The sequence below is a fragment of the Cimex lectularius genome, unplaced genomic scaffold (assembly GCF_000648675.2).
Source record: "Cimex lectularius strain Harlan isolate CLEC.00 unplaced genomic scaffold, Clec_2.1 scaffold92, whole genome shotgun sequence".
In the NCBI taxonomy this organism is placed as follows: Eukaryota; Metazoa; Arthropoda; class Insecta; order Hemiptera; family Cimicidae; genus Cimex; species Cimex lectularius.
This window is the reverse complement of record NW_019942502.1, coordinates 200,750-224,565: the sequence shown is the minus strand read 5'-3', so window position 1 is coordinate 224,565 and position 23,816 is coordinate 200,750. Positions and strand designations below refer to the sequence as shown.

At 33.8% G+C, this 23,816-nt stretch overlaps 1 protein-coding gene across 1 annotated transcript in view; it reads right to left on the bottom strand.

The window, feature by feature from the left end:
- The window catches only part of LOC106666907 (suppressor of lurcher protein 1-like), a 156,156-nt gene that overhangs the window by 11,011 nt on the left and 121,329 nt on the right, over positions 1 to 23,816 (bottom strand). The window contains exons 4-5 of the mRNA XM_014394445.2: positions 6,932 to 7,128; positions 3,516 to 3,575 (exon numbers count right to left, since the gene is read on the bottom strand). Of these exons, the coding sequence (XP_014249931.1) occupies positions 3,516 to 3,575; positions 6,932 to 7,046 (175 nt within the window). The 5' untranslated portion in view covers positions 7,047 to 7,128. The remainder of the gene's footprint in view (positions 1 to 3,515; positions 3,576 to 6,931; positions 7,129 to 23,816) is intronic.

Genomic DNA, 23,816 nt, shown 5'->3' with positions numbered 1-23,816 from the left:
CTTTTACAGAGATTTGTATCAATGGTATTTTTCCATAATTTTTATCGACCTCTACAAAAATTTAATAAACCTTGTTTATAGATCGAATTTGTACAATATCTCACAAAATTTTTTTAGGACCTTTTATTTTTAAAACTAATCGCTATCAAATTCTCAAATTTCAATAGTTTAAAGTGGTTATATTTAAAGAGTACAAAGAATACGTACTGAATAGTTTACTATAGAGATGGGCAAAGGAATTGAGAACGGATTCAAAGAATCGACTCTTCTAAAAGAACACTGGAGCGGATGGATTCCCAACTCCCAAACTTCAATTCTTTTGACTCTTCGGCTCTTTGATTCCTTTGATTTGTTTGATTCCCAACTCCCACCTTGATTCTTTGATTTTTTTGACTCTTTGGCTCTCCAATTTTTTTGATTCCCAACTCTGAGTTTGATTCTTTTGGCTCTTAGCCGCTCCGATTCCTTTAATTTCCAACTTTGAATTTCATTCTTTGATTCTTTTGACTCTTCGGCTCTTCGATTCCTTTGATTTGTTTGATTCCCAACTCCCACCTTGATTCTTCGATTCTTTTGACTCTTAGCCTCTCTGATTCCTTTTATTCCCAACTCTGAGTTTGATTCTTTGATTCTTTTGATTGTTAGCCTCTCCGATTCCTTTGATTCCCAACATCCAATTTGATTCTTCGATTCTTTTGACCCTTCGCCTCTCCGAATCCTGTGATTCCCAACTCCGAGTTTGATTCTTCAATTCTTTTGACTCTTCGGCTCTTCGATTCCTTCGATTCCTCAATTCCCGACTCCTAGCCTCATCCAGTTTTTTCCGAGGTCGGATATATAAATATTTTACTCAATTTATCAATAACAAACCCAATGCTCCTAATTCTGAACCTCTCGACCAAACAATAAATTAATTCTTAATATTTTTTATAATGAATAAATTACCAATTTTTTAAACTTTTACAATGTTATTTACAATATGCAAAATACCGTAGAAGTAAAATTATCTATAAATAAATACAATCAGTAAATTTTCTGTATATGAGTATAAACTATTTTGCTTTTATTGAAAATGTGAAAAAAAAAATCATTTACATTTTAAAACAAATGTATTTATGTAATCACGTAAGTTATTTGTCAGTAAATAAAAAATTAAGTAAGCATTTGAGTTTGTATTCTATTATTATTATTAATTTTTCATCTCAAAATATGCATTGATTTTGTTAGAATTGATTTTAAACATTTTTCTGTCGTTGTTACTGTAGTATAACTCAAAAAAAGATATTAAGCTTTGCTAGGTCTGGCTAATGGATATAATAAAAGGGTTAAGGAATCAGGTAATCGTATGAATAAAAAAAAATTGATTCACCTTCACCATTTTAACACTCACCAAGTTCAGTTTTCTGTCTGCCCGTCTTGAAGTCAAAATTTTCGTTTGTTTGGTGTCAGACAGTCGTCGCTTGATCTAATACTGAAATATTTCTCTATCTTCTTAGGCTTTTTAAATTTTAATTTAGCTTCAAGCTTAGTTTCTCGTGAGTCATTCACAAGTAAGTACCTTGCCAAACTGTGAACTCAAATCAAATCTACTTATTTACTTGTTAGTGAAGTTTGTGTGTTAGTGTTTATTTTTTTATCTCAATTTTTTTATTGTCACTTTCTTGTTAAACAAACTTTAATATATTATTTCATACTTCAGTTCCAATCTTTCTATTTGTTTTCTTTCTTCGGCATTAGAAAATTCGATTTTGAGATCCCGTTTAAACTTCTCCGTAAAAAAATAAATATTATTATTATCATCATTACCTTCCTCTCAGAAAATACACTGATGTGTTACTATTTATGTATTTAATATTAATACAATATTACAGTTTTCGTTGTGGCAAGTGAATAGAACAATAAAATTGAAAATCAATTTGAATTATGGTGGGACATTTGGATGAAGGGAGAACCAATAAATAAAAAGCTGTTGTAACAAGTGTGGGGGGAAACGAAGAATCGGAAAAAAGATTCGATTCCTCCCGAGGGATTGAATCGTAGGGAATCGATTCATTTAAAACAATCTTTCTTTCCACCACTAGTTTACAAGGTAAAAGGAACATGATTATAACTTTTATTAGGTTTGTAAATAATTAACGGCGCTACAGATACAGTAACGCACGACTCTGATGTCGTGCGGGTTTAGCCTATGTATTATTTAAAATAAAACTGGGCTAAGCATCCCTGGGGTAACCCCTTTTCAGAAAAATTGAGACATGGAATTATCGACAAAAGACGAAGCAGCACAAGAATATATAAAAAAAACTTAGAATGAAAATGAACTTGAGATTCTTAGGTTCTTTATCTTCAGAAAAAAAGAAGGAGATATTAAGACGACCTCCGATATTAAAAGAACAAAAAATACTTTTCCCCTTTAATAAGATTAGTATTAATATTAAAATATTAATGGCCTAAGTAATATTATGCTCAAACAAAAGGAAAATGTCAAAAAGTTAAAATTATATATAAAAATAAAATCAATCCTTTGATTTTTTTGGAATTCTGAATTTCCGACTCCTGTCTTGAAACAATTCAGAATTGATTCTTTTTTCACGCCCATCCATGCAGCGTGCAAAATGTGGCTGGCGCCTAAAATATAAATTTTTGGGGAAGTCGTCGCAGAAGAGTCTTCCACCAAATAGGTATTTTTGTACCACCCTTCTTCTCTAGCGTTGCCTTGCTTCAGAATTTTTATTATTCATTGACAGGTTTTAACTCACTGTGTTTGGCGGCAATAAAACTAGCTTTATGTTGTTTGTTTTTAAAATCTCAAAATGCCGCATTATAAACGGGAAATCAGAGCTTTGAAACGAATGAATCAAATTGTCATTAAAAAAGTTTTGGTACCCGGAGTTCGAAGAATCGAAAAAAAGAATCGACTCACCCCAGAGATTGAATCTATGGAATCGATTCATTTAAAACAATCATTATTTCCACCACTAGTTTACAAGGGAAAAGGAACATGATTATAACTTTATGCTTGTAAAGAATTAACGGCGCTACAGATACAGTAACGCACGACTCTCATGTTGTGCGGGTTTAGCCTATTTTTTGTTTAAAATAAAACTGGGCTAAGTATCCTTGGGGTATCCCAACCTCTATTCAGAAAAATTGAGAAATGGAATTGATGCCAAGGTCTGACAAAGAAATTAAAAAATAAACAGAATAAAAATGAACTTGAGATTCCAAGGTTCAGAAAAAAGAAGATAAGAAGACCTCCGTTATTAAAAGAACAAAAAATACGTTTTCGTTAATAAGATTAGTATTATTATGAAAATGACTAATGGCCTAAGTAATAATCCATGGGAATTCTGAAGATGAGCGTTATTTTCGTTAAATTAAAACGAAAATCTTAAATGTTTTATTCATGACATCTAACTAGGTTCCTTCTCCTCTAACGATCTTCTCGGATATGGACGTCCAATATTTACCTAGGTTTGACATAAAAAACTGAAGTGTAAAAAAGACGATCTTACGTGCTGCGCTGACCGCTGGGCCGATGTCCGTCAACTTTGCCAATTCGTCTCCTTTTTTCTCTGAAAAATAAAACAACTTTAATAATTATAAATAATCTTTCAATTAATTATTGTTTTTAGTTGAGATAAAAAAGTCAGTGTCACGAGGGGGATTCGAACCCACGATCTTGATATGCCGCTGCTCTACCACTTGAGCTATCGTGACTTCGATCCACTCAGACACTAACTTCCCATCTCAACCCCACCTTCTAAATTTCCCCTCCTTTTTGCCATTTTTCATTTTATCTCAACTAAAAGCTTAATTAATTGAAAGATATTAATTGGTCAAGTGGACCACGAAAACTAGTGAATTATAAATAATACAGAAAAAATGAGTGTTATAAAACAACGTATAACAAAAAATGAGAAATTTTGAGAAGTATAATCGTCGGACATAATTATTAAATAACACTAGTCTGTGGCAGAGTAGTTAGAGCTACCGACTCGGATTGGCCACTTTCATGGTTCTGGGTTCGAATCCGGGCATGGATTTTGGAATTTTATTTGAGAATAATTTAGAAAATGTATTGTAAAATGGTTCTGATTGAATATCAATAGACATTCGGACGTTAAGCCTTCTGGTATGAAAGAAATTCACTTTATTAATATTTATAATTAATTAATGTATATAATAACGAAAAAATAAAGAGATGGAATAAAGTTTTATTATTTTAATTATTCCCCCGCAAAAGAAAATTTAATTTTTGCTTATTTCACTTCAGCTTGAAAGCTTTTTCTAGCTTAAATGAGATTTTCTTTTTCAATTTATGACAATGACGCGACGGAAATGAGTGGAATTCGTGAGATAGTTACAGGATTAAACCTCTTTGGTGTAAAAAAACACAAATCCTTATGTTTGCCCTGATTCTCATTTCTAATTACCGAGCAGAAAAATTTAATAAGTGCCGGTGTTCTTAATGGACTGTTTTTTCATTTCTAATTTCAACAACTTTGTAGCATGAAATAAAGAATTTGCATTAGGTTGAAATCAAATTTTGTGTTTTCTTTTTGACATTATTTATGCTAGGTTGGAAAGTAAAACTTACGCTTAATTTTATTTATGATTATGGGCATTTTTGTAATAGTTTTGTTTTGTGACACCGACACAATCGTGAATAAAAATATTTTTAATGGATTAAATGCCCTTGTTGATGATTTACATTACGGAGGTTTTAAATCAAATGAATTAAACAGTTTTCTCTTACTATCGCAGTCAAAAATAAATATTTTCTTTTAATTAACATTAGTAGATAATTTTTAAAGTAGTAAGACAAAAAATCTGGCCAAATCTTTGTCAATTTAAAAAAGAAAGATTATTTAGAGATCGAGAGATGCGGTCTGGTGAGATGTAGGTTTAGAAAAACATTTTTTTTATTTAGATCATCTTCCTGGGCCTGGGATTTATAAACATTGTTTTAATTATACAAATACATGTAGGATTTAAGGTATGTAGGAATTATATAAGATATGAATATGAATTTAAACAGTGATGTACACAATATTGAAATTTTAGGTTTAATCAAAGTGTGTGTTTTCTGAGTATTAGTGATAGTAGATGAGGTTAAGTGTTGAGTTGTAGTTGTTTATTATTCTGTTGGTTATGTAGTTAGGGTAGTGATTGTTATGTAGGATTTGCTTGTATATCTTTAAGTTCTTATGGTGGAAAGATTCATATCTAAAGGTAATAATTCTGTGAAGCAATCCTTTGGCTGTTAAATGGTTAATGTTTATTATTGTATGAAGAGGATGGTGAGATGTAAAGTTGAGGTAGCGATCTGTGTTTCTTGGTTTTTGCTACAAATTTGTGATTAATGTGCCATCTGGTTGTGTTATTACGAGTGTATCTAACAATGATATTTTTTTTTTGTTTTCGATTTCATATATAAATTGTAGGCGTGGCTGTTCATTTTTAGTTTGAATTTGATCTGTGGGAATTTGTGTATATTTCATCTACGTATTTAGTGAGGAAGAGTAATTTGAAACGAAGTTGTGATGAAACTATATCTTAACTTTAATAGATGTGTCATAATTATGCCTGCAAGTATCAGGACTAGGTTGCTACCCATGGCTACGCCAAATAGTTGTTTGTAAAATTAATTATTGTACGTATTTAACGGTCACTAAATAGTAGACTTTATAAAAAAAATCAACATTTCATAATTCATTCAGTTAATAAAGGTTTTAAGTTGAGATAAAAAAGTCAGTGTCACGAGCGGGATTCGAACCCACGACATTCGGCTTGATACGCCGCTACTCTACCACTTGAGCTATCGTGACTATCGGGCACTAACTTACCACCTCAACCCCACCTTTTGAATTTTCCTTCCTTTTTGCCATTTTTCATCCCGCTCGTGGAACTGACTTTTTTATCTCAACTTAAAACCTTAATTGATTTAATGTTATTAATTGGTCAAGCAGACCGCAAAAAATAGTAAATTTCATAATGCCTCATTTTTTTATGGATAGTACTTTGTTTGCATGGATTTCAGGTTGGAATATTGCTGAAGCCAGTCCAAAGGATTTTGCTACATTATAATTTGTCCTTTTTTACCTCTACACCTATTTTTTTCATCTTTGATCAATCAGTGGATCAAATTAAGGCCACTTCGTGAAACTTGGGGGTTGCCTTTTTTACAACGATTTCTATTATCTATGACCCCTTGAAAGGTCTGTCAAATTTGCCATGGAAAAATTTCCCTATTGTTTTGTGAGGTGCTGATGTACAATAGCTTTCTCAATTAAATTCTTTCCAAAGCAGTTTGTTTAGTTTTGATTGCATAGCAGAACGGTAAAAGTTTTAATCTTCCAAGTTTTGAGAATTTACTTTTCCGCCCTTTTAATCATTATCTTCTGATTACCTTCAAAAGTATTTTTATTAAGATCATTGTACTAAGTTTGACAAAAAATAGTGATTTTTTTCACGAACTGAATTTTGGAAAAAATGCTGAAAGAGAGTTGATTGTTTGTCAAGGAAAGGCACTTTTACTTTTAATGAATGAGTTTTTTAAAAATTTCATAAGCCAAACTAGACAAATTGAAATTTTATAAACCCCATTGCATTTTACTGATATAGATAAAGTATTTATTTGTGGTACGATTAAAGTAGATTTTATAATACAGCGTACATTACTTAGAGGACTTTTATCAGATTGCAAGATAATTTCATCAAGTAATGTTTCCAACTATACTTAACTAAGTGCAAAGTTGTCAAGGAAAAGTGGCCTGCATTGGTAAATGAAATGTTTTCATTCTCGACAACAAAAAGTAGTTTAATTTCAGTTGGTGATCCGGAAAAAATTTCCAGTCAGTAAGAAATACACAAATTATCGTTATAGTTTTGTTTTAAATTGATATGCTCACGTTAATTATGTAATTACCTTTAAGCTCTTCGTAGTGGTAGGTCGCCGTGAACCCGTGTCCGGGCCATTCTGAGCTTGAAGTGAACTCAAGGTAAAGTTGGTTGCCTGTCGATATCAGTTCTGTGTTGGACATCTGGTTGCAAAATACGGCTACCAGAGGTGCCTGTACCGCCCCACCGTCGTGGGCTTTCAGGATGTCTTCTCGGTCGAGGCAACTGAAAATCAAACGGTTATTATATGTACTATTGAAAATTTTTGAAATCATTTGTTAATTATGTCAATTTGTACACATTTTTAAGATAGTTTGCCCTGATGACGTTAAAATAGGTCAAAGATTGGCAAATGGCAATAAAACTTGTTTTTTTTTATCCAGGCCATACCAAGATCCAGCTGAATGACCCTTAGCCATCAAATCAAACATTAATTTTTGAAAAAGTTATTATTCAGATAGAAATATATTTTAATTTATCTTCCAAAACGATCATGAAACTATTAAATCATTCTAGTTTAGCCGAATAAACCAGAATTGGAAGGGTAGACCCACTGGTAGACCAAAATTTGATTAATAATTATAATTTTATGGTTAGCAATATTCAATATTTATATTCATAAATTTACAATTATTCAGAAATCGTAAGATGCGGTATGGTGTGATGTAGGTTTCAGAAAAACATTTTCTTTATCGTGCCAACGTTTCGATCTTTATTGAGATCATCTTCAGGGCTCAAAGTGTTTGTCTTCTGTGTAATTGTGCCATTCTTGCGTGTCGTGTTGAGAGTGCTGCCGTGTTGGGCATTCTAGATGTGGTACATGTACAATGTCATGATGAAGGTAGAAGGAAGCAACCTAGTGATGATAATCAGTAAAGATGTACGTATCGACCAGCAGTTGTTAATCCTAGATGGGATGAGGACCAAGTAGAATGTCATGGTCAAGGTAGAAGAAAGCAACCCAGCAATGATAATCAGTAAAAATGTAGTTATCGATCAGCAATCCTAGATCCACATCCGTTTTTTACATTTTTTTATCGCCTGTTTTGCCGAAGGATTATGTTTTTACATAACTTCACTATTTTTCGTGGTCCGCTTGACCAATTAATAACATTCAATTAATTAAGGTTTTAAGTTGAGATAAAAAAGTCAGTGTCACGCTCTTTCTAGTGGCGGTGGACGGGATCGCCGACTTAGTCCCCCGCAGATACTAAAAATGCTCTATGTCGAAGACCTCTGTTTTTACCATTCTGGTAAAGATCTAACGGAGGTCGGCGGGGTGATGCAGTCGGCGATCAACGCTGTGGCTGCAAGGGCTGAGGAAGCCGGTTTTACCTTCTCCTCGTCAAGACCGTGTGCGTCCACTTCTGCAGACTGAGGAGGGCTCATAGCCCACCTCGTCTCTGCCGGGGGGCGCGCCGGTTCGATGCGTGGAGAGGGTTCGGTTCCTCGGCCGGGACGGACACGATCCTGAAGAATGATTATAGCCAAGTATACGAGCGGGTCCGAACTCGGACGCGACCCCTAGGAATTCGCTTTAGCGAAGCCCTTGGGAGGGCGGGTCTGATACTGGGGACGGTACTTGGGGTCGGTAACAGACCGACACCGCCCTGGGTCCTTCCAGCCGTACTCGTCCGAGACGACCTCGCGGTATTAGCCAGGTCGTGTACACCGCCTCACCTCTACCGAGCTGGGTTCTTAGAACTCAGATCGGAATTCGCTGGTTTTCGTCTCGTCTTTACGGACGGGTCCAAGACCGGCGAGGGTGTGGCGTGCGCCGTGTATGACAGGGGTTCGTCCACTTCATGGGCACTCCCGCGGCACTGCACCGTGTACACGGCGGAACTCTATGCGATCTGGCACGCACTCGGGGTGATTCGAGACGATGAGAGCTCTGCCTTCCTTGTCTGTACGGACTCCCTGAGTGCAGTATCGGCAATCCAGGACAGATTCGCCACGGACCCTCTTGTCGTGCTCCTTTTAGAAAGATATGCTGAGCTGGAGCGCCTGAGAAAAACGGTAGTAGTTGTCTGGGTACCCGGACACGTCGGGCTGGAGTGCAATGAACATGCAGACGAGGCAGCGAAAGCTGGGACGTCTCGCCATCCAGACCAAGCTACCGCGATCCGGCCCGGTGACTTCACTATTTTTTGTGGCCCGCTTGACCAACTAATAACATTCAATTAATTAAGGTTTTAAGTTGAGATAAAAAAGTCAGTGTCACGAGCGGGATTCGAACCCACGACCTTCGGCTTGATACGCCGCTACTCTACCACTTGATCTATCGTGACTTCGATCCCCTCGGGCACTAACTTCCCATCTCAACCCCACCTTTGAATTTTCCCTCCTATTTGCCATTTTCCATGGCAAATTTGACAGACCTTTCAAGGGGTCATAGATAATAGAAATCGTTGTAAAAAAGGCAACCCCCCAAGTTTCACGAAGTGGCCTTAATTGTAAAAAAGGACAAATCATAATGTAGCAAAACCCTTTGGACTGGCTTCAGCAATATTCCAACCTGAAATCCATGCAAACAAAGTACTATCCATAAAAAAGGCATTATGAAATTTACTATTTTCGCGGTCTGCTTGACCAATTAATAACATTAAATCAATTAAGTTTTTAAGTTGAGATAAAAAAGTCAGTGCCACGAGCGGGATGAAAAATGGCAAAAAGGAAGGAAAATTCAAAAGGTGGGGTTGAGGTGGTAAGTTAGTGCCCGATAGTCACGATAGCTCAAGTGGTAGAGTAGCGGCGTATCAAGCCGAAGGTCGTGGGTTCGAATCCCGCTCGTGACACTGACTTTTTTATCTCAACTTAAAACCTTAATTAATTGAAATTTTTACATAACGTTTAATATATCTTTTATGTTTCATTCCCGTCGTTTTTAAATATAAACTTAAGATTAGTGTATTTATTTTTTTAAAAAGATTATATGTTTTTTTTTCATGTCATCGTTGTTAAGAGGTGGGTAAGATTTGAATTGCTGGGAAAATTTAAAGCAAGTTTGGTAGATCTTTGATGTATAGCATATTTGGTTTTTTAATCACAGAGTAATTTACAAACAAATATTCCTAATTGGGCTTTCGTGCACGCTTTTGATCATCACGAGCCGGCAAAAAGATCGCAGAGGGCTTCCAAAGTGATTCAATTAGTAGCAACAATACGAGTCAAGTGACACAGCGCTATTTACTTCCGGACGGTCCGGCCTGTAATTAAGATAGGGCACAGGGGCAAACAAAACAACGTAGACCGCTTCTGTTTTCACAGCACAATTCGAGAACGGGGCAAAGACCGCTTTGTACCAAAGTTCTGGGGGAAATTTCAATTTTGTTTCGTGTAATCGTGGTTCGAAATCGTTCGATAAAAACCCACTTACACAGGACTAATGGAAATATAGATGATTTCAACGGATATAACAGAATTTATTTCATGATGATTCTGATTTATTCGGTTCAGTAGAACTTTATCATGGATACATTCAAACACGATTAACCTTACATATAAGATCTATTCTGAAACCATATAATTAATATTGAAATAACAGCATCAAAGTAATATTTACTGCACCGAGAAAAGCACATGATTCAAATAATTCCCAAAAAGTTTGGAGAATCAAACGTAAAAGCAATTTAACTAACATTCAATTAAGCAGAAAATAACAAAATACCAGAGATAAACGCAATTATTACCTACATAATTAGCAATTAACTTTCAGATTATAAATCTGCGTTATTTTAACCCTATTTTGCTCAGTTTATTATTTATACCCATATTTTGTTAAACATTAATCTTTAATTTTAATTATTCCTAGCAACTTAATTCTTCTTTTTTTTTCTTTCACAATATTTAATAAGTAATTCTAATTTCACAATTTTTAATGAAAAGTCAAAGGTAGCTGAGATTAAAATTGGGAAAGCGGTTAAAAATACCTTCCACTCCTATCAGTTTAATAACGTTGAAACTTGCAACAAGTCAATACGCATCTTGTCGCAGTTTACATAGCCACAATGCAGTTCCGAGGTGGAGATTCCGACCGATTATTAATGGAAACCGCATAGTTGCACATTTGCGTTTGGTTTGGAATGGGGAATATATATGGAATAACTTTCCCTGAATGATAGGCCTCTGTGGAGGAAAATAAATGGATAGTTTTATTTTACTTGAGTTTTAGTTGAGATGAAAAAGCTAGTGTCACGAGCGGGATTCGAACCCACGACCTTCGCATGGATCGAAATCATGATAGCTCAAGTAGTTAGAGCAGCGGCGTATTAGCCGTGGGTTCGAATTCCGCTCGTGAGACTAGCTTTTTCTTCTCAACCATGACCTTAGATAAAAACTTTAATTAACTAACATAATTAATACGATCAATTATGACTCCTAAATAATATATGGATTAATATAAATAGATAATATTGTAAATTAAACAGGTTATTCAGGCTTATTAAAAAGTTTTGGAATATTAAATTTTCTTTGGTTAAAATGAGAAATTTTTTCCCAGTCACTACACTACTGCGTAGCACGGCACCTGGAGACTAAGAGACTAAAAAAGAGCCAATACTGGCATTCAATATGAAAACAATATTAAGGGCTAGGAAGTCTCGGAGACGTCTAAACGACGATCTTGGTTTTTCATGATGGGAAACTATAGATAAGAATTGGGCAGTAGGGTTAGAATTGAAAGCGTGATGTGGAACGGTCAGTTCGTAGACAGAATTTGAGACCGTTGTGGGTAAAGGGGTTGGTGACGATGGAAAGAGCATTGAAAAGGTCGTTGTGGATAATGGGGATAGTGACGTAGAAGGCTTTGATATTTTTATTGTATATGATGGGATTAGTAGTACAAGGAAGCTTTGACATAGTCATTGTGGATATCGGTGTTAGTGAAGTAGCATAGAGCTTTGACATGGTCACTATGGATAGTGGGTGGTCATAGTGGGGTTAAGGATATAGAAGTAGATCACTGTGGATAATAGCATTTGTGAAGTAGACGGGAGCTTCGACATGGCTATTGGTCGATATTAAGGTTTATATATATTATGCAGGGTGGGCGACCAAGACCCGAGGGGTTAAATACCTGGGTAGACTCGTACCCCATCCCTAAAAGGTCAGGGACTTGGTCGGCTCACGTGTCCTGCATAAACCTCTTGGACTTGTTCACAAACCCCAAGATTTTGGACCGTTTTATCTCGGGGAGTGATTTGGTGATGTCCTCTCCTTCAAAGATTTCAAATCTAAACCTAGCATACCTGCCACATTCTGCGAGGTAGTGCTTTGCCGTTTCTTCTTTTATTTCGCAGAAGCGGCAAAAGGGATCTGGTAGGATACCCATTACGAAGAGGTGTCTTATCAATGGGCAGTGGCCCGTCAGAATACCTCAGCCTCCTAATCCCCTTTCTTGAGATAGAGAATAGCCATTTTGATTCTGCTGGTTTGATCGCCTTAACAAACTCTTTCGATTGCCTGTGTCCGGGGGATAAATTCCACTCCCTAAGGAATTGTTTCAAGCCCCAGTTATTAACACAATATTTCGCTGTGCTCATAGAGTGACGTAATACCGGTTGTGGTCCAACAAAGTATTATAACCTTCTTTGGCTAGGCCATCCGCCTTTTCATTGTCATGGTGTCCTTTATGTGCTGGTATCAAAATAAGGGTTACCTTGTTCTCAAACCTGAACCTATTGATAAGATCTATAGTTTCCTCCACTAGTCGTAAGGATGACAAATCTTTTTGTAATTCCCTAAGACTAGTCTGACTGTCAGAAAAGATTTTAATATCTTTTCCCATAATTTTATTTTCCATCAGTGTTCTACAACACACATTGATGGCCCAGATTTCCGCCTGAAAAACGGAGGTGTTATTGCCAAGAGGGGAGGAGATGCTTATTCCTAATTTTGGTATGTAGATTCCTGCACCACTCCCTCTACCTTTGATGAGTGAACCATCTGTGTAGCAGTCTATGTTACGATGGTCATCATCCAGACTAATCATAATCACTACCTGAAAGTGCTTTTTCCCCGAAGGGGTTTTAATCTTTTTATCACTAACGCTTAATAATTGACCGTTAACCTTACTCAATAGTTGTGAGATTTTCGAGTTGTTGTTGCACTTATGATTCCAGCTGCCCTCGCTAATTAATCTGTAGCAGCTGATTAGTGCTCTGACCTTAACCTCAATGTGAAGGGGTGTGGTATTGGTTATGGTTTCAAGAGCTAGGGTGGGTGTAGTTGAAAATGCTCCTGTCATCATTAAACAACCTAGTCTTTGAAATGACCTTAATTTATTACTATTCCTTTTATTTTCTAGACTTTTCCACCACACTAAAGCTGCGAAAAAGAATCTAGGCAGAATAATTGCAGTATATAGCCATTTGGCTACCCATAGATGCCCCATGTTTTACCGACAATTCTCCTACTTTGTACCATTGATATGGTGCCTTTCATATATATGTTATTGATATGACCTTTCCAATCAACTTTCCTGTCGAGTATCACACCAAGGAATTTGATTGAATCCACTAACTTTAATTCTATGCCCTGAAATTTAGCGTTTTTAAAATTACCTAATATTCTTCTCCTGCTAAACATTATCAATTCTAGTTTAGCAGGATTAATTGATAAACCTTTGTCACAACACCACCCATAAAGTAATCCCATGGCGTTTTCTATCAGTAGTGAAAGAGTCAGGGGATCTCTGCCCGTGAGCATTATGGTACCATGATCTGAAAATAATTGACTGTAGAAGCCTGAATTATTCAGAAGTTCTATTAAGCTGTTTACTGTAATTAGCCATAAAAGAGGTGACAAACAGCCTCCCTGTGGACAGCCTCCTTTTACATTAATTATAAGAGTGCTACCACCTAAGCACATATTGACCATCCTCCCCTCCAAGTAGGTCTTCACCCATCTAGTAAGGTGATGTTCGACATTGTAATTATCTAATGCTGATATAATGCAAGAAGTATCTGCATTATCAAACGCCCCTTGGATATCGAAGAAGCAACCTATATTCATTATTAAATAATGATTTCTCGATCCTGCCTATTAGTGAGTGCAAGGCAGTTTCCACTGATTTTCCTGGTAAGTAGGCATGCTGATTCGGATGTATCATTGTATTAATTCCGCAATCATGCTTAATGTATCTATCTAAAATTTTCTCTATAATTTTTATGAAAATAGAGGATATACTTATAGGTATATACGATTTAGGTAATTGATATGAGACCTTACCTGGTTTGGGTAAGAAAATGACCCTTATTTCCTTCCAGCATTTTGGTATATTTCCCAATGCCAGACTACTCCTTAGGAGATCCCACACGTGGCGATCTGGTCTCAATGAAATCTTAAAGCCGACTCTAACTGCTGGACTTTACAAACAACAAAAGAAAATCGAGTTGGATAGTTGGGTTAGTGACCTTTGACCAATTAGTCTGAGAACTTTTATTGGATGAATTGGAAAGAATAAGTATGGGAATGCTAGGAGATACTCGACAGTTCGATTCCTTATGTCCAAAGTGCTCTCAGTAATGTCTTGTAGATAGTTGAGTTTCGACGTTCTTTAAATATTTTCATTTTAAAAGTTATTGTACTTGTATATTTTGTGTAGGGATTTCAGGTCAGTTTTCTATCTAGGTATAATCCCTGAGTAAGACTTGAATGAAGTCGATTGTTCCTTGTGCAGTGGGGTTCAATATTACGTGGATTAGTCATCCTGCAGACTTGTCCTCAACTTTTTGTCCTTTGATAATAAAATGGTTTGGACGTGTAGGAGAGTCCGCAATAATAGTAAAAAGGGTGTGACCAAGAATGCTCCCTTGTGAGGCGCCGGCTTGTATTGGTTGATATCTGAGTATTTCTGCACTTCACCCTGAACCAGAGATCAAATAAACAGGTCTCCAGGATAAAGTAATATCGATTATTTACAAACAACACACACACACAGACAGACACAACAATAAACCGAGGAAAATATTGTCTTTTCATTTCTACACTTAAGAAAAAAACACCCGTTATTATTTCTTTCTTTATTATAAACCGCGGAAAATTATAACTTTTCCATTTTATGGTTTATTGGCTGAAAATAAATTGGCTCTACTTGGATTAAGGCTTATCTTGAAAATACAATTTTCTCAACGGTATAATACTAAAATGAGTTTTCCATTTTTACCCTATGAAAATAATTGATTTTCTCCTCTCGTGGCGTAATGTGAATTTTATAAAATACGATTTATTTCCTAATAAATTTTTATATGTAACAATATAGTAATAAATAAACAATGTATATTAGTCAAAAATGATAATCTTAATTAGTCTTTATCTGTATTTTAATGTTAATGTTTAGAATTTGATTTTTCATGTATTAAACACTTCTGTCATGAATACTAATTAAATCTTCCTTTTCTCTTAAAACCTTGATTTTTTTTTTTTTGGATGTACTTACTCCATAAAAAGTTAGACGCTGTAAAATGTACCGATCATACCAAGCACACCATTCGAAAGCTTATTAAATGACGGTGCTTTTGTAAAATTCCCCAATTTGTAGGAGGTTTTGTCAAAGCAAGGTGAATTTTTTCAATTCTGCTAAGATTTTCAATATTTAAATTTTATAGGTTTGTGCCAACGAAGTTGGACTGAAAGCTTGTTAAGAAAGACCTTTAGTTTTAAGATCGTTCATTCTAAAGACATTGTAGCGTACATTAAAAAAAACTATCTTAATTTTAATGAAAAATTCATAGCTATCGAGAAACTTTTTTGAGTCTTATAAGAATTATAGAGTAAGTTAGAAAACCAAATTTCACGATTTTTATTCAGTTTATAGAGAAAGGTTGCTAGATGTCACCCACTTAATCAAGGAAAAAATTAACGAAGGGTTGGCTCTATATAGAGAGCGTGTAGAAATGCCTCACGATATGAAAATACTGCACAGAATATTTGGTTCTTCTATTCTGATTCTTTTAAGAAACGTGGTGTTTTATTGTATTTAGGACTAACAAATTATATTAAGAAGGAATGCATTTATTAGCGTGATTATGTAGTTTAATAAGCCGATGGTTGAAAATTGACTACCCATCGACACTACTTTGAAAAGTTATTTAGGATGCGTACGTACTGGATAGTTTTACTCGAACTGGCGAGTGATCATAATGATTTGTTTTTGATCAGTTTTTAAAGTTCTGGGATAATAAAATGGATTTTGTTCTAGTTTCATAGTTTTCCCGTAGTAGAATAATGTTGATCCAAATAGTTAAAAATACCACTTCCTTTAATGTTATCTGCAAAACAGCGATAACTATTCGATCTTGTTGGCAAACAACTCGATAAATTGTCTGTATTGATGATGACTGATACACTTGTCAAGAGTTCCAGATCAAATTTACACTTTGTAATTGTTGCTAAGGGTTGCAAGATTTATTTGCTACGCTCAATTTTCTTTTAAATAATCAAATTATCCAAAAAGTTAAAAACACGTTTTTAACGGGTGTTTTATAAATTTTATTTTAAGATTTTGTCTCGGGTTTCATCAAATTTTCAAAAACAAATTTTGTTTTACATGAAGATTTAATTTGTATTGCATATTTCAAAAACGGATTTTCTTCTGATTAACATGAAAAAAGAAAGCGAAAAATTTCTTCTTCCAAAAGAAGCGGCTACGTATAAAAAAATGGATGTCCTGGGCTTATTATGAAAGTGATCCTAGTTAGAAAAGTTTTGTAAGAAGGCAATAAAATAAAGAATGAACTGCAATATAAAATTATTCAACAATCTGAACTTGTGAAACTTCAATGCGAGACAGAGTAACGTTTTCTTATGATATTTTGGTCCTCCGGGCCGGATGTTGAGTAATGTTTAATGTTAAATTATTATTTTTTTGTTCGCATTTAAATTTTTAATCATTCCAACAGTTAAATCCCAATTGAATTTCTTTTGGTATAAGCAAGTCGACAATTTGTTTCTATTGACGATGGCATTTGGTTTTTAAATGTTATGGGGTTGAGTTACCCATTTTTGTTGGATGTTTCAAAAGTCTTTTTTTTCTAAGAACAACACAACCATAAATTTTCTTTATTTATAAGGAAAGGCTACAAAAAAAAAAAAATTTAACTAGGCTTCTTTGTGTCTGTTCTGTGTGGGATCTCAGTTAGAAAAGTTTCATCAGAAGGCAATAAAATAAACAGTGAATTAAAATATCCAATTAATCAACTACCTGGATTTTTAGAACACAGAAAATAGTAACGATTTTAGATATATATTCGCCGGCCCATACCGGAAAAACAAAAGAAAACTTTGGTCCTCCGGGCCGGATGTTGCGTAAAGAATTCAAGTTGTTTAATGTTAAATTATTATTTTTTGTTCGCATTTAAATTTTTAATCATTCCAACAGTTAAATTCTAATTGAATTTCTTTTGGTATAAGCAAGTCTACAATTAGTTTCTATTGACGATGGAATTCGGTTTTTAAATGTTATGGTATTTTTTTTGTTGGGTATTTCAAAAGTGCTTTTTTCTGAGGATAACACAACCATAAATTTTTCTTTATTTATAAAAAAAAAAAAAATGGTTAACCACGCCTCTTTGTGTCTGTTCTGCGTGGGATCTCAGTTAGAAAAGTTTCATGTGAAGGCAATAAAATAAAGAGTGAATTAAAATATCCAATTAATCAACAACCTGGATTTTTAGAACATAGAAAATAGTAACGACTTTAGATATGTATTCGCCGGCCCTACCGGAAAAACAAAAGAAAACTTTGGTCCTCCGGGCCGGATCTGTTGAGGAATTTTTTTTTCTCGCAACAAGTTCGTTTTTTTGGATTTCCCCTTGTTTCTTGACTATCTCAACATATTCTGAACCTTATTTTTATTATATTATTCGAAACTACTTTAAGCTGTTTTATGTTTTTATTTGTACATTTTGACATGAAGTGTCCTCTTTACAAAAAAAATTACGTTTCGAGCAGGCCGTTCAATATGTGTAAGTGTATAACATTTTGTAAATAAGTTTTTTGTTACATTTTACATGTAGTTGTAAAACAATATATATTGTTCTCGTCATGCTATATAAAATAAATAGATAATTTTTTAAGAAAAAAGGAAAGTAATCTCATCAAAAGCTAAAGAAAGTTCAATTTTCTGCATTCAATTTTACTAAATCACTCTAATTAGGAAATACTTACCTATTAAGGTATAATTACCAATAAAGGGGCCGGCTTCTGATTAGATATTGATTACGATTTTAATGGTTTTCCAGATTAAAAATGCATAAAGCACCTCCGGGGGTGAGGGTGCCACCCTCTCGCTTTAAAATGAAGGGATAAATCGGTTTGGGAAAATTGGGGGAACTGGTCGTTGACATATTTTCATGGCAGAGGGGGTTGGAAGGCATCCCTGCCGTTTTTACGCCCCTGGGTTAGTTCCTTCCGTTTGCCTATTCAACCGCTGTCCTACCCCTACATTTTCCAACTCCCACCAATGGGGGAGGTTCGAATCACAAATTTCCCACAAGGAAAAAAAAACCTCTGGCAGGATCAAATTACAGTTTTTATAATGGCAACGGCCTTTTTTTCCCCTTTGTATGCTTCAGATTTTGTTTTCTTCTTCTTCTTTATTAGTAATATTGCTCTTTCTGTCAGTTTTATCTTCTTATTTTTAAAATTTCTTTCGATACAATTCAATAAGCTGTTGACTTTACATGGAGACATTTAAAAAAAGATAATTAAACTGAAAAATTTCTTTTTCACAGATCTTATAGAATAATAAACATAAATCAAATACCACGAGCGGGATTCGAACCCACGACCTTCGGCTTGATACGCCGCTACTCTACCACTTGATCTATCGTGACTTCGATCCCCTCGGGCACTAACTTCCCACTTCAACCCCACCTTTTGAATTTTCCTTCCTTTTTGCCAATTTTCAAATGTCATGTAATCTATTTGATTCTCGGCGACAAGTGAAATGGCCACGGAGTGCTTTAGTGAAGTATACTTCATTTTAAATCATTAAATTCACTAATTTGAAGACATTTGAAAATGGCAAAAAGGAGGGAAAATTCAAAAGGTGCGGTTGAGATGGAAGTTGGTGTCCGAGTGGATTGAGGTCACGATAGCTCAAGTGGTAGAGCAGCGGCGTATCAAGCCGAAGATCGTGGGTTCGAATCCCGCTCACGACGCTGAGTTTTTCATCTCAACTTAAAACCTTAATTAATTGTAATATATTAATTGGTCAAGCGGACCACGAAAAATAGTGGATAAATCAAATACGTTTTATAAAACCAGTAAAAATAAAATAACAATTTCTAATATTAAATTGAATGAAAATATGTGTAATTCCTGCCAGTCAAGAAACATAAAATTTTCAAAGGACTCAATAAATTCAGACTTTTTTATGTTTTATTTCACATATTAGATTAGTAATTAAATCTATATATGTTTGAGTCAACAAGTCCCAAAAGCCCTTGGCTATTGATTAAGCGATTTTTCGGTAATTCTTATGAAAATATCAGTGACGATTTGAAAATGTACTTATTTTTGTACTCGTACATCTACATATTTGTCTGATTGGAGTGATAGATACTTTTCATGGGTGTTTCCAAGAAGAGCTGAATCGTTCGGAGCGGAAAGATAAAAAGGCAAATCCCACAACGTACGACGTGAAAGGCGAATGGAGAAAATAAATAGCGATCCCATCCCGCTGCAAAACAACATGGAAGCGTTTGGATGGTTCTGTTTTATTTGTTTCCTAGATAGACAAGCAGATACGTAAATTATTCTTTTATAGCCTTGCCTTAAAGAGACGTGGAAAGATTGTGAAAAGTTCCATTTTAAAAGTTCAACTAGCAAACCCTGTTAAACCTGTTGTTTGATCCTCTCAAATTATAAAAGTACTGAAAATGAAAAATTTAATTGAAGAATTTCAAAGTAAAGTGTCATAATTATAAGTTTAAAAACGTTTGATAAATTATTTTGTTTTAGCGAATTGTTTAAGATTTTTCCATTGTAAAAGGGATTTCCTTATTGCAGTCATTAAGCTTGTTACCAAAAATTGCATTACTTATAATAGAATGTTTTATAAACAAATAAAAAACTTGCTATGGGTTTAGAGTACTCTTCTGTCTGAAATTGTTATGCATGAAATTTTTAAAACATATTACATAAGTATACAATGGAATAACATATATATAAAGAAAAATTTCGAATATTGTTAACAAATAGTACTTAATTAAAATATAAAATACAAAAAAGAAGTTTAAAAGAAATTTTAAAATAAATTGCCTAAAACAATAGAAAAAGGTCAATTCTATTTTATTAAACAATTTAACACGCTTTAAATTAAATGATTATTAAATTCACCGATTTAATTTAGACTGATTAGCTTTATAAGCCTTATAAATTATGTATGAAATGTCTGTAAAAATCATGGACAAAATATTTACTTGAATTCTTTAACAGTGATAAATCAAATTCTCTGTTTTGCAAACAAATTCACTTTTACGAATCACTTTAAACGTTTTGGAAATTAAGTTCGTTTTTTGAAAATTAAATTCAGTGGTTTGCTAATTAAAATAATGAAAATCATCAATTTTCAAATCAATTTTTTCTTTTTCAAACTAAATAATTTTTTTTTCAAGAATCAAATTAATTTTGTGTAAATTAAATTCACTATTCTCCTGATTCAATTCACCCTTTACCCTATCAAATTCATATTTTTTTGCAAATCAGATTCACTCTCTTCAAAATTAATTCTACTTGTTTACGAATCACATTAAACGTTTTGGAAATTAAGTTTTCGTTTTTTGACAATCAAATTCTCTGGTTTGCTAACTAAAATAATGAAAATCAACCATTTTCAAATCGATTTTTTCAAATTAATTTTGTGTTAAGGAAATTCACTATTTTCCTGATTCAATTCAATTAAAGTGAATAAAATTTGAATAAAAATCAACTTTTTGAAATTAAATTCACCCTTTTCCAAATCGAATTTATTCTTTTACAAATAAATTCTAACTAAATTTACCGTTTTGTAAATCAAATGCACCTTGTTGTAAATCAAATTCACTCATTTGAAAATGACACTCGTTTATTACAAATTATATCGATTTTTTCAAACTAAATTCTCTTTTTTAAATTTCAAATTTACACTTTTTCAATTCAAATTCCTTTTTAAACCAATCAAATTACTTTTTGCAAATCAAATTTCCTTTTTTGCCAATAAAATTAACTTTGTCTTAAATCAAATTCTCTCTTTTGCAAATTAGATTAATTTTTTCATAAATCAAATTAATTTTTTGCGAAATAAATTCACTCTTTTGGATATTAATTTAACTTTTCCGCAAATTAAATTCTCTGTTTTTAAAATCATATTTGTCTTTTTGGAAATAAATTCACTCTTTGGCAAATTAAATGCTTACACTTTTGCATATAAATTTACCGTTTCTAAATTAACTTTTTGCAAATCAAAATTACTGTGTTTCGATTAAATTTCACCCTTTCACTAATTAAATTCACACTTATGTAATTTAAATTTATTTGTTTACAAATGACTTTCTCACATTTGCAAATTTTATTCACTTTTTCACAAATCAAATTCACTCTTTAACAAATCAAGTTCACCCTTTTGCATATCAAATTCACTTTTTCAGAAATAAAAATCAATCTTTTGCAAATGAAATTCTCTCTTTTGCAAATCGAATTCAGTCTTGAGCTAATCAAACTCTTCCAAAAATAAATTCATAACTTTTTTCCAATTAAATTCCCCATTTTGCAAATAAAATTAACTTATTTGAAAATGACACTCACTCTTTTAAAAATTAAATTGATTGTTTTCCAAACTAAATTCTCTTTTTGACATTTCAAATTTTCCCTTTTGTAAATCAAATTCTCTGTTTTACAAATCAAATAAGTTTTTACAAATTAAATTCACTGTTTTACAAATTAAATTCACTCTTTTTAAAATTTAAAATAAATTTTTTTCTCTGTAAATCAACGTTAACAATATAAATTCAACCATGCAAATTTAATTCTCTTTTTCTTTTTTACTACTTTTCGGTCTTCTGTTCTATTTTGTTCTATTCTTTTTGTCTGTTTTCTTTCCTTTTTTTCTCTCGCTTCCTTACCCTCTCTCACTCTCATTTGCTCACCGATCACAACTTCACCCGATCTAAGGGCGTTTCTCTTGATCTTAACATTTATATAAAACTACAGACAAACGGTAGAATCAGGATGATCCAGAAACGAGTTTACGCTTGGGTAAAACTTTAGGAAACGTTCAGCAATAAGTTCAAACCGACGAGGCTTCACAATTCCACCAAATTCACTAACGAGCACTTCGATTCGGTTGGCTAGCTGTCAAAACCCCATTCATTCTCTAAAAAGATAATAAGTTTCTGGAAGAAGGAACAATAAAATTAACAGAAAGATTGCAGTTAATGCGATAAAATGCGTGTAGTTGATTCAATTTAGCTAAAAGTCTCTCGTGTCGTCTTTCCTTCTTTATCAAAGTACTGTTATATTCATAAATTATTTGTTTTATGTTAAAATGTGAACGTTTGAACTAATTTTACGGTAAAAATGAAAAGATTGTATAGGACAGAAATACAAACTATTCCAAAATAATCCGTCAAGCGAAAAACCTAACTGCTGTCGTAAACGGTTTAATTCTGACATTAGTCTCTACTTGCTCCTCCTCTGAACATCCATTAGGAAAGACCATTCGAAACAGCCATTCTCAGCCTCCCTTAATGAAAGATAAAGACTTTGGTTTGATTAAAACAGATGAGAAATAGGGTGAAGTGCCATCCATCAAGCCTTGGTCGCTATCCGATTCGACTTGACCGTCAAATATAGAAACGAATTATTTCTCTTGCCCTTTCTATCCACACCCGCTCTATACACCAAAGAGAATTTGTCAGTGTTAATAAGATTTTAACATTGCGAACCAATACAATCAACATAACTTTAAAACTCATTAAATAGTTGCAATTTAGTTTAATGAATTTTTGTTTTAAATAGTTTTGTAACGATCAAAGTTTAAAAACCAAAATTTTTTGGAGCCTACAAAAGCTCACAACGTCCTATGAACCTTTACACTTCCTCAGCGTTGTTTTTGAAAGCTTTCCCGCTTAGTTCGGATGATCTGGTATAGTTTTTATATGCCTATTTACGAGGGTTTCCAGTTAGAACATTTTCTTCAAAGGGGAAAAACAAATAGTGGATTGAGATTTCCACATTAATCAACTGCCAATACCCCATGGAAACTCAAAGCGAAAAAATGGTGACGATTTCAGATATACACCGGCATATACATATATTTTGGTCCTCCGGGCCGGTTCTGTTGATTTTTCTGTTGTTTTAAGGGGATTTACATTTTTTTGGAACTGTAAAGCCCAATTTTTTGTTCTGTATTATATTTATTTATGCACGATGTAGGATTCCATCCACTTTTGTTACAAAACTAAATATTCATTTATTTAGGTCCTCCGGGCTGGATTTGTTGACTGACGGATTAAATTCATTAGAATTTCTTCTGATTGACCGAATAACGTTTTTCAGTTAATTAATCTTAATTATTATAAGGTTAATATTTGTTGAGATAAAAAAGTCAGTGTCACGAGCAGGATTCGAACTCACGACCCTCGGCTAGATACACCGCTCCTGTACCAATTGAACTATCGTGACTTCGATCCACTCCCATCTCAACCCCACCTTTCGAATTTTCCATTTTTTTCCATTTTTCAAATGTCGTGTGATCTATTCATTTCTCAACTTTTTTAATCTCAACCAATGCCTTATGAAAAGATTAGTTTATTGAAGGATTAAATTATATGCTTGATGTTTTACTGAATAATTTTTATTATTTCTTAATAGTTGAGATTTAATTGTTCTTATATATATGTAAAAAATATATTTATTTGTACAGGATA